Below are 10,223 nucleotides of genomic sequence, written 5' to 3' on the forward strand. Positions count from 1 at the left end.
CCCGATGTGAAATGAATACATGACACAACAACCCTGCCCTTTGCAATGATATCATACGATATGAAATGGGGAAACATGAAATAGTGGCTGGTTTATATATAATCATGTCCATCTTTAGACGAGTTGACTCCATCAGATATTGTTCAATTTCGATAATGACCCTAGTAATAATTGTTTAATGCTTGTTATAATAAGAGTAATAAACCTGTTGGTAAAACACTGCTCTAAAAAGCAAAGGTCGTGGGTTCGAATCCTACCCGAGTAATTATGCCTGTGATTTGTTTTCACAGAGATCGGGAAGGTATCGAGTATAGTGCTGCCACACACCGATGTATCCATGTATAATATTGGTAAGAACCAGAGTCTGAGTTAGTAATAACCATTGTTGTACCTTTTTAAAAGCAAATTGTAAGAATGCATCGGTTTTTGGCTACGGGCTACGATTTGTATAGTTGTTTTAATAACTTCAAAATAAAATAATGGTCTATCGTACGATATGTTGAAAAAGTGTGAAACATGCAATAGTGGTTTGTATAATGTCCATATGCAGGGGTGGACCCATTGAGATAAAATGTTTAATTTTGTAAATGTACAATTTGTTGTGTGCCATGTCAGCAAAGCGAGCGTGCCTGACAGAAGGTCACAAGCATTTTGCATGCAAAATCATTTATTTCGAGAAAATTTAACTTTCGAAGTCTGCCTTTTCTCAAACATTGGTCTTTTTAGTCAATGTACAAAGTTTACATTTATTACATGGATGGGCTTCTTCTTATTCCTTATAAGTGCATCCTTCAAATGATTGAAGAGGAACGTAAATCGGATAATCCTCACTGCATGTTTTTCTTCAATGTTTTCAAATTCTTTGTAGTAAAGCCAGCCCTGCAGGTGGTCGTCATTTCCATCCCCCTGACAGACATGAGACGGAAATAGACAAACCACTTAAAATATATCATTGTTTTTACAAGAGTTAAGTAATCCAAATGACACATACGGTTACAGGCGCGGATTAAGGGTGGATACGAAAGGCAAGCAATTTCCCTTTTTTTTTACTAAAGGAATGCAAAACGTTTCTGAGTGACATATGATTTCACCAAAACTAGTTCTTACCGGTACCCTGAAGCGGGCCAAACTAATAAGGGGTTTACACTTCGCAATTAATTGATGATAAACATTGTGTCCGCTTCTGAGATGGGACTCTGACAAATAATTTGGAACCTGGGCTTGTTTTGATTGCCTCGGTAACTCATTCATAGATTACTGTGATTTTGAAGTCTTTAAAAATTAATGTGAAATAAGATGTGTTTTCCCGCATCTTTATAGTAAGGTACTCAAATGCACTTTATAATCAGCAGGCTGTACGACTGAAAAGGATTTTTCCTTACGATTCTCTGCATGAACTATATATTTTTTTTAAAGAAATTGGCCTAAACTTGGAATACAATTCAATCATCTCCTGAAATGACTAGAGCACACAGTCTGCGTTGGTGGTTGCAATTATAAACCATCACAGCCTTATTTCACGGCTATAGCTTGTCCCAGAATGCAGTAATTAAACTCACACCCACATACAGACTCAAGACAAAACACAGGTAATTGGAATGCAAATTGAACAGTCAAAAGAATACGTGTATCTTGGTCAATTATTCTCTCCGCCGTGGGATGGGGGATTAGGGGTGGCTGGCAAGCCTGTGGAGATACAGCAACACCATGAAAGGCAACTTGATTGGACAGAAACGATCGAGTCATCAACAATTAATGCACATATCCTGCTCAAGAATGTTGATACATATTTTTGTTAAGTAGAGAACAGTAGAGCTTTATTCAGACTGCTCCGAGCATATATGTTTCATGCAAGCAGCCATGCTGTTAGTGAGGTGATGCATGCTTGGAAAATACCATTATACTTAAGTCAATCTGCTAGGCATATTGCTACACCTGCCATCTCGTTGGAGCTGAAGTCTGGACACGTATACAGGAAAAATATGTCAACAGCACAGCACAACATGGGACATTATAGCATGACCCCCATACAACCACGAAAAAGAAACGACCTGGACATTTTCGAAAGTAGACAATAGAAATTGACTGGTCATATGTCTGTTGTGGAACACGAAGAAAAAGAGAACGGGATGCCGAAGAAAGAAGAAGAGATAAGTCAAAACTAGCCCGAACATCTGACGTCACACCTCGAGGCTCGTTGTAAACTAGACTAGAAATCAGCTGTTGAGCAATCACTTTCGACCTTGCATTAATTCCACATGGCCTTCATGGTCCTGAAGATTTGCAGTTGAATCCGACGAATAGATCATTGTTTCTAAATACAAAGCCAACACCTGTCCTTATATCCTTGCGGATAAGGACAGGGGACCAGTCTACAATCTTTCTAGAAATACAGGGTGCGTTCGTTTAGCTTCCCCGGGTCGACCCCGGTGTGTGGCGTGGTTTTTTTCCCCAGGACAAACGTGTGCAGGTAATAACCCACGTTCGTCCTGGAAAAAAAAACCGCCACACACCGGGGTCGACCCAGGGAAGCTAAACGAACGCATCCAGTGTATAGGTTTACACCCTACAATGGGTCGATGACGATGGACACCACGCACGCAGTTTTCGCTGCTCACACAGCAAAAGCCAACTGTAGTAGCGACGTGAACGTCAAGACACGCGCACAAGAAACAAAAACCTTCACCTGTAATTTTCATTAAGAACAGATTTGTTTCTGTCGCCGTAAGCGCTGGTTCGCGTATGATATAATCAGAGTCATGAAAAGGACATGAAATAACTTCCTGATAGGACCTATCTTGTAGAGCCTCAAATCCTACATCGTTTTGATCAATACTTTATTCCCGCGAGGCAATCAGGGCAGGTGTATACTCGTGGATGTCTTCACCACGATGGTCTATAAAACACAACCGTTGCTTTAAAGTGTTGAAGAGACCATTGTATACGAATGTTGACCGTGTAATTAGTTTTGTTTGGCTGTTCGCGCATGTTATGTACACCCACACATTTGCCATGTGTTAATCCAAGTATACCGTGCTCAGTCTGATCTTCACATCAGTCCACTTGACAATGTTGTTTCCTTTTCTTTCAGACACCATTTATAGCCGCATAGAGAAAGAGAGATTCTGTAGTCCATTCTATGACGGGGGTGTTACAAGATGTCACGAGGGTCCAACAGACATGTTCACTATGACGAGGACGTCATTGCCAAGAAGCTCCATCGCAGCAGCAGGCGACAACGACGACGACGTCGTGTCAGCCGTCGTGCCAAGATCTACGGGGCTGCTTTCCTGCTGGCACTAACCGGGTTCTTCTGCCTCGTTCCGGGGACAAGTCTTACGGTTGTCGCCTTCACAAACGGGACAAACTCACGGGAGAGCATTTTGAAACTCTTGGGCCCAGTCTTCGGCGGAGTGGGTGTGTGCTTAGTAGGCATAAGCATCGGTTTGGTGTGCTATGCGGTTATCCAAAAACGCAGATCACGCAAGAATAAGGAACTCCGCCATCTTGGATACCATCAGGACGTTGATGATAATGGGTATCAAGGAAGTTCCACCAAGAATGTTACGTTGACTGCCGAGGTCCGCCTCCTTGATGCAGATAAAGAGAACAGCACTCTGAAACTTCAGCACAAGTTGGTTCCGAATCACATCAGTACCGGGAGTCTTCGTAAGGGCGCATCTCACGGCGGGGATGTGGTATCTCCTTCATCAACGGTCACTGTGGATATCATACAACCACCGCCTTTAGTGACTGTCAGTATGACAGGGAAAGGGGAAACCGCGTCTGCTGTTGCTTTAGGCTCCCCTGATGTTACGAAAGAAAGGTTTGTGTTTTCTTTTATCAAAAGAGAGATACGAAACGTAAAACATTATCATAGGGGCAACATTCCAGTGTTGTTTATGTAAGCAGTGGTGGCAATAACATCGAGATATACAAACTCCTTGCATTTTCAAACTAATATATGGCAATAACATACCAATAATGTACTTTATAATGGTTTGAGAAAGCTATAAATGTATTGTATATCGGGGCTATGGTTTTCAAACTAACGTAAGTATGTTGTCATTCTTCTTCGCATGCGCTCACGCATGGAAAACAGTTCCACATTATTCTGGTTTGTCTCTTCCTTTCGGCAATCAAGTCTTCTGCCTCCTGCACTGCTTCGATTACCGAGTCGGTATCACATTTGCTGATTAGGGCGAGTTTGACTCCGTCCAACGCTACTTCTCTAGATTCGCTTCCCACAAAATTAGAGATTGAGCAACATGCCCAACTTAATAAGACCTTTTGTATTCATCTTGTTTTTCAGCTCCTCCACCGAAATTGAGTCTTTCTCAGGTGTGGCAATGAGGTTAAAGTTCTCCTCTAAAGTCTTTATTTTTTTCGAAAATATCGAATCGTCAGAAGTCGACATTTTGATGTACCAGAATGAAATAATTAAGGAGAAGACCGTACGACATCATGCGAGAGCCTGATGGACAAAGCTTTAGACAAAGGAACTCGTAAATACGTTTGTTCAAGAATGCTTAAACATTTCCTCAGCATGCAGGAATATAGCATATATTGCAAAAGGATAAGGGTTATATAATCGGTGTAGCTTAAAGGTCTCCCTGCCAAATACCACCAAGTTTGAGATGCGGCGGTAAGAAAAGTATTACATACAGTAGTTTGTGTTTCCTAATGTACAAACTTCCAAGACGCGTATAAACACGTACAGTACCAGCAGAGCAGCCGATACGCTTGGATTAACCATATGCACAACGACTCGTCCTAATTTAGGATTGGTTCAATGCGTCCTAACATCTATGGTTACCGAACTTAACTCGCAATAAGTCCTAAGAATCCTAATTTAGGAAGAGTCTGATGAATCGACGGTTGGACACTTCAACAGTCTCAGTGATATTGGTGTCAGGTCTCTGCTTGAAACGGATTTTTGTCTACCATAAGAAAATCAATAAACCGCATCACTGACTGTACTTGTAACGGTCTGAACGGCTTGAGAGGGTAGCCTCAAGCCCAGCCTGAAATAAGCTTCTGACATTGAGTACGGTGTCAGTGGGTGAAGTGTCCACGCTAGTCCACATTGTGATGGGGCGTGGACTCGAGACCGTATACTGTAAACGCGCCCCTGCGGCACCGACGGAATGGTTACCACAGAAACGGCACGGACAAAGTCTATCTGTGGCTACGAAACAACTGTCATTAACAGTCGAATCGATCTGTGCTGGGGTATCCCATAGTGGAGGGGACGGTGCACTGTCACTGCATTCATCATAAGCTCATGCCATGACAATTCAACCTCTATTAATATCTGCAAACTTTCCAATTTGATACCCATTACTCTTTCACTAGGCCGTAACGCGAAACTCCTACCTTTATAGTTAGAATTACCTGAATGACATAAAAGCTCTTTATACGATCTCATGTTTCATACACACGAAACAACACAGGTGTTTTACACCCTCTGATCAGCAGAGAGATGTATATTTAGTGCACAACGGTCTTTAATCATGTTTCAGCCATCTTGTATCGATGTCACACTAACTTGAAATGTCTGGACACAACATTAACTATCCCTAAGTTGTGTAACGGAAACAACATAATTCATTCTTGTGCGTAAAAGAAAATGAACAAGAATTTCTGTAGACGATGATGGAAGTAACTTTGAGTGGGGTTCGATTCAAAGGTGACTCGATGTATGACACCCAGACCATACATCCAGATGTTTGTGTCTTGGTATCACTCTTCCAACGAGTCCTTTATTCTTGTGAAAAGCTTCATCATTATTTATGTACGTAAAAATGGCGAAACCACGATATAAACACACGAGATATTAAAGGTCCGGAAAGACATCCTCTGTGGCTGGGCGTGCCATTTCGAGTCGATTGATCTTCATGGCTCGATCATCGGAGTAGGTTCGATTCACGGACACGGCACTTGTGTAATGTGTCCATGAGCAATATGCTGAACCATGGTTGCTTCTCTCCACCCATGTTGTGTGTATATAAACGGGAACATGTTACAGCTTTGAGTTTGTGATGTAACCCCTGCATTCCACATGGAGTTTTATGAATGGTCTGAGTGTGGCTATAAACAGTGCCTTGATCATCCCTAAAAAAAGCGAGAACGCATTCGTATACAAGTTTTTTTTTCCTGAGATTTTACACTCTCTTAAAAACATTGTGTAGAGTATCACTGGTTACACTGATTTATACATGAAGAAAACATATGAAGATGGCCGAACCAGCATACAAGGGCAGTTCAAAGGCTTCTAAGCTTTGCAAAGGAGTTTCTTTGTAGAGACATTACACGACGTAAAATCCCAAAGACCTAAGCACTATACGAACTGTTAAGTATTGCTGGTTTATAGTATACGAAGACACAACTCTCCCGAAGGAGCAACCGGGTATCCGATCTTGAATTCACTAACACACTAAACCCAGTTCTGCGCCGTAATGTAGGTTGAATCCACCAGGTGTATTGACGCCGAATCTCTCCCTATAAATGCATGATTAATTTTCTTGAACGGATTCATGGGGTGTCGTTGTATGACAAATAGATCAAAGTTATAGGAACCTGTAGGTACTGACAGTGCCTGTGAATATCTTATTACCAGCAGATGTATATAAATTTAAAGGAAAGGTATACGTTTGGTAACCACTCCTAAAATTAATGGAAATGAGAACTTACCCGGTGAAAAGATACGGCAGTTTTCAATCGTATAAAGCATTTTGAGAATAAAGAGGTTACGTTCCCTTAAAAACAAGAAACTTAAAACCCCTCCAGATGTACACGATAAATATGGCTCATCAGTTAAACGAATGAATTAATGGCCAAACGAACAATTTTGTATCATATCTTTAGAGACTTCACCGTGGAAAAAAAAACAATTTCCCGCGAACATCCAGGCCATGGGAACTCCTAATAAGCCTCTGCGCACTTTTAGTAAAAGGTCATTGAATGTGTTTACCCTTTTAGAGAAAGTTGAGCTCCATCAATGATGCTGCTAAACTAGTCGTCCTTGTCGACTGTCGAAACCGTTCTCTGATTTGGGGGTTTAAATTTCTAACAGTATATCGTGTAAACTTAAAGATAGCACGTGTACACCACCTATTAAAGGTCACAGTATAACAAGAGCACAACGGTACAACATTGCGTAGCAGCATTCAGCAAAAGGTCAATGAATACTTGAGAAACTATAGGAGTATAATGTTGTTTTGTTCTTCGAGGATTAGATGTACTTTTATCTGAGGGCTATGACTCAATACTGTACAAACAAAGTTCCAGGTCGAGTTGACTATCATCCATTGAGAGGGGGTAGAGTGGTTACATGACGTAAGCACGCCAGTTACATCAGTTCCATGTACGCCTGACGCATCATTCAAGTGCCGTCAAGTTGGTCTTGGTTCTCTCTTTATAAGATCTACAAACAATTATTCTAGTCAGCTAGGTCACTATTTGCTCAAGGAAATATTTTAGTTGATATGACTAGTCTGTAAAAAGAACTAATGCATGCGTTCCTTGGGGTAAAATTGTTGTTATTCTAGAAACCTAAACGCTTGCATGATTTATATATCTACGCCTGTAACTCGTTTTACGTCAGTAAATTGTTTCCCCTGGACATGGGCGCAAATGTTGTTAAACCTCTCGGATAAAAATGGTGCCCTACTTTTTGATAAAATAATTTCTACCCACCATAGCAATTATCTTCATTTGCTTCAGTTTATTTCTGTGCTACAGAATTTCAATGTTGATGTTGCCCTAAAAATATAACCATTGTAATGTTTTCAGTTTTCAGACTGACTTGAGTTATGAGAATACAGCTGAAGTTTTCAGCATGGCTAACAGCGTGTCTGCCGGTGGTGAAATAGGCGGTGCAGCGGCTGCACTAGCAATGTGAATGAAGGAACTCAAGGATCTGCTGAAAGAGACACAACTTGTGTGCTTATCAGAGCTCGGACACAAGACTGACTTTGTGCATGGTGACATTAGTGGCACAACTGGATAATATGGAGATCAACACGATTTATAAACCAGTTTTAACACACCTTGGAAAAGCGGCTGACTTGAACTCAACGAACTGCGCCCATTGGCCAAAACAAAATGGCGCCAAAATGGTACCGTTAGCACACAGCGATATCAAAACAGTATGATATTAAACTGCACTTATTCGTGTTTGAAGGTGATGGTCGAAGGAGTAGAGTTTACAAACTTGTAAGGAACTCTCACCATACATGGTTGGTTGGATGTATTTATACTAGTTTATGCGTATACGTGTCACACAATCCACTACCCAACAAGGTATGAGTCTAAATATTTTCGAAACCTGACTATTCGTTCCTCCTTGCCTCGCTTTGGTGACAAACCGCTCATGTTCATGATATCAAAGACAGATCAGTACCTCAAAATGGCCGTCAAAATCTCGTCCTAGTTGCAGACTTACGCTGCCCTTTGATCTTCATCAGGCTACGTCCAATTAAACAATGATAACTCCATTATAACGACGTTAAGAGTGCGTTCGTCGTGGCAAAGCAGTGATGCAACTAATCTTGTTTTGAACGGCAGAGGCCGGCTGACCAAATACGCGTAATTCAATAGAGTACCCTCTACATTTTAATTTAAAAAGGCCAGTTTGATGGAATCGAACTTATGCTCTTTTTGTTTAGCTGTTTTCAAGTACGGGTTCCATGTTTGCATACGAACCACTGTACTAGCAAGGTAAGGGTTGATGCATGTACACGATGTGGCTTTAAAAGTTGTTCTGCATGCTCTGATGAGAGTATGTTCCTTATTCATAGACTGCATTTTATTTAATAATTTACACTATCACAGAGATGTTTTCAAAATCAATACATACGAAACTTTGGTTTACTTTGGTTTCCTATGTTTCAAGGTCAGGGGCAACGTTTTGGGCACTGCCCATCAAAGATAAATTCATTATATATTTAACATCATGGAGTTTGTCAGTTATGTATACTGAATTGGTAATTTATTCTCAACTTCACAACAGGTATGCCAGTATGCAATATTGCCTTTAGTATCTAGATGAAGAAAAAAAACATAAGTGTGAAGTGAAGCAAAAAGTGGGTTAAAATGCAAACCGTCAACTGATATCAGTAGATCGGTCCGTCTTTTCGAAACACACTGGAATATGTTTTTCTCTTAGATCGCCACAAACGTTCATATTCATTTGTAGGATAACATTGTAATCCATTTTCACGCGATAAAAAGCAAGCCTCCCTTGAGAAACATTATCACGCCTGAGAGCAGCATAACTTAAATATGCTGCCTTTTCCTTTTGGCCCATCAAGATCATACATGCCCTGCACTCAAGCATTCTGGTAAAAATCTTTTGAATATTATCTGAAGTAAGAAATACAGTGATACTCCCTGTGGGAGACGTTTGCGTAAAAGGGTCCCATGAGCTAGCCGTGCACAGTGCGGATGGGTCTGTCCGTCCGCTGTGTACGGGCACGTGGAGGTGCGCACAGAGGTACAATGAAGCTAAGTTGATAGATTGCCATGCACTAAAAAATTCTGGTCAATCAAAACTGCCATATCTGGAATCGAAGTAAAAACAGTGACGTTTGCGTAAAAAAGAGTCACATGACCTGTGCACTGTGCGGATGGGCCTGTCCGTCCGCTGTGCGCGGTGCGGATGGGCCTGTCCGTCCGCTGTGCACGGGAACGTGGAGGGTGCACAGATACCTTGAGAGTATTGTTTTACCTGAACGATGATGATTATGGCGCAATTCAAACGCGTGTGTAAATTTACCCATCTGTTGCCCGCCTTCGCTCGCGGGCGAAGCAATAAATGTCACGCGAACGGTCGTGTTCGGAATTCAAGGTAGCGAATAGAGTTGGGGGGGGGGCAGGCTATCCAGATTTCCCTAAAACTGTGAACGTTTTTTACGATAGCCTGGCCGTTGTATGCTCAGGCTTAGACGCATGGTTAGTGAATGATATTGAAGAGGGACAGGCCGTTAGGAGTTCCCAACAAAATGTGGACCTTTTCTACGATACCCTAGCCATTGTATGCTCAGTTTGAGATGGACGATGCATGTAATGTATTTACATTTCATCAAAGACGAAACACGAGAGGTGAAATGCCGCATGCATGCATTGGCCGATATAAAACTCAAGCCAACTCTCTGTAGAGAAGAGAATGGACTCGGGCTGAAATGCAGAAAAACGATCAGGGCCCAATTTTATGGCTCTGC

The 10,223-nt window shown here is 41.5% G+C and overlaps 1 protein-coding gene across 1 annotated transcript; it reads left to right on the plus strand.

Moving 5' to 3' along the window:
• Positions 1–308: 308 nt before the first annotated feature.
• LOC139943770 (uncharacterized) lies at positions 309–7,903 on the plus strand. The gene is made up of 3 exons (XM_071940561.1): positions 309–350; positions 3,092–3,826; positions 7,795–7,903. The coding sequence occupies exons 2-3, from the start codon at positions 3,159–3,161 to the stop codon at positions 7,901–7,903; spliced, it is 777 nt and encodes a 258-aa protein (XP_071796662.1). The 5' UTR covers positions 309–350; positions 3,092–3,158.
• Positions 7,904–10,223: the final 2,320 nt, after the last annotated feature.

This window comes from Asterias amurensis, chromosome 11 (genome assembly GCF_032118995.1).
Source record: "Asterias amurensis chromosome 11, ASM3211899v1".
Classification (NCBI taxonomy): Eukaryota; Metazoa; Echinodermata; class Asteroidea; order Forcipulatida; family Asteriidae; genus Asterias; species Asterias amurensis.

What these genes read in the sequence shown, in the direction of transcription:
- LOC139943770 (XM_071940561.1), top strand. Translation starts at nt 3,159, where the DNA reads ATGTCACGAGGGTCCAACAGACATGTTCACTATGACGAGGACGTCATT. An exon ending in CCTGATGTTACGAAAGAAAG is followed by an intron (nt 3,827 to 7,794) that starts GTTTGTGTTTTC and finishes TAATGTTTTCAG; the next exon opens with TTTTCAGACTGACTTGAGTT.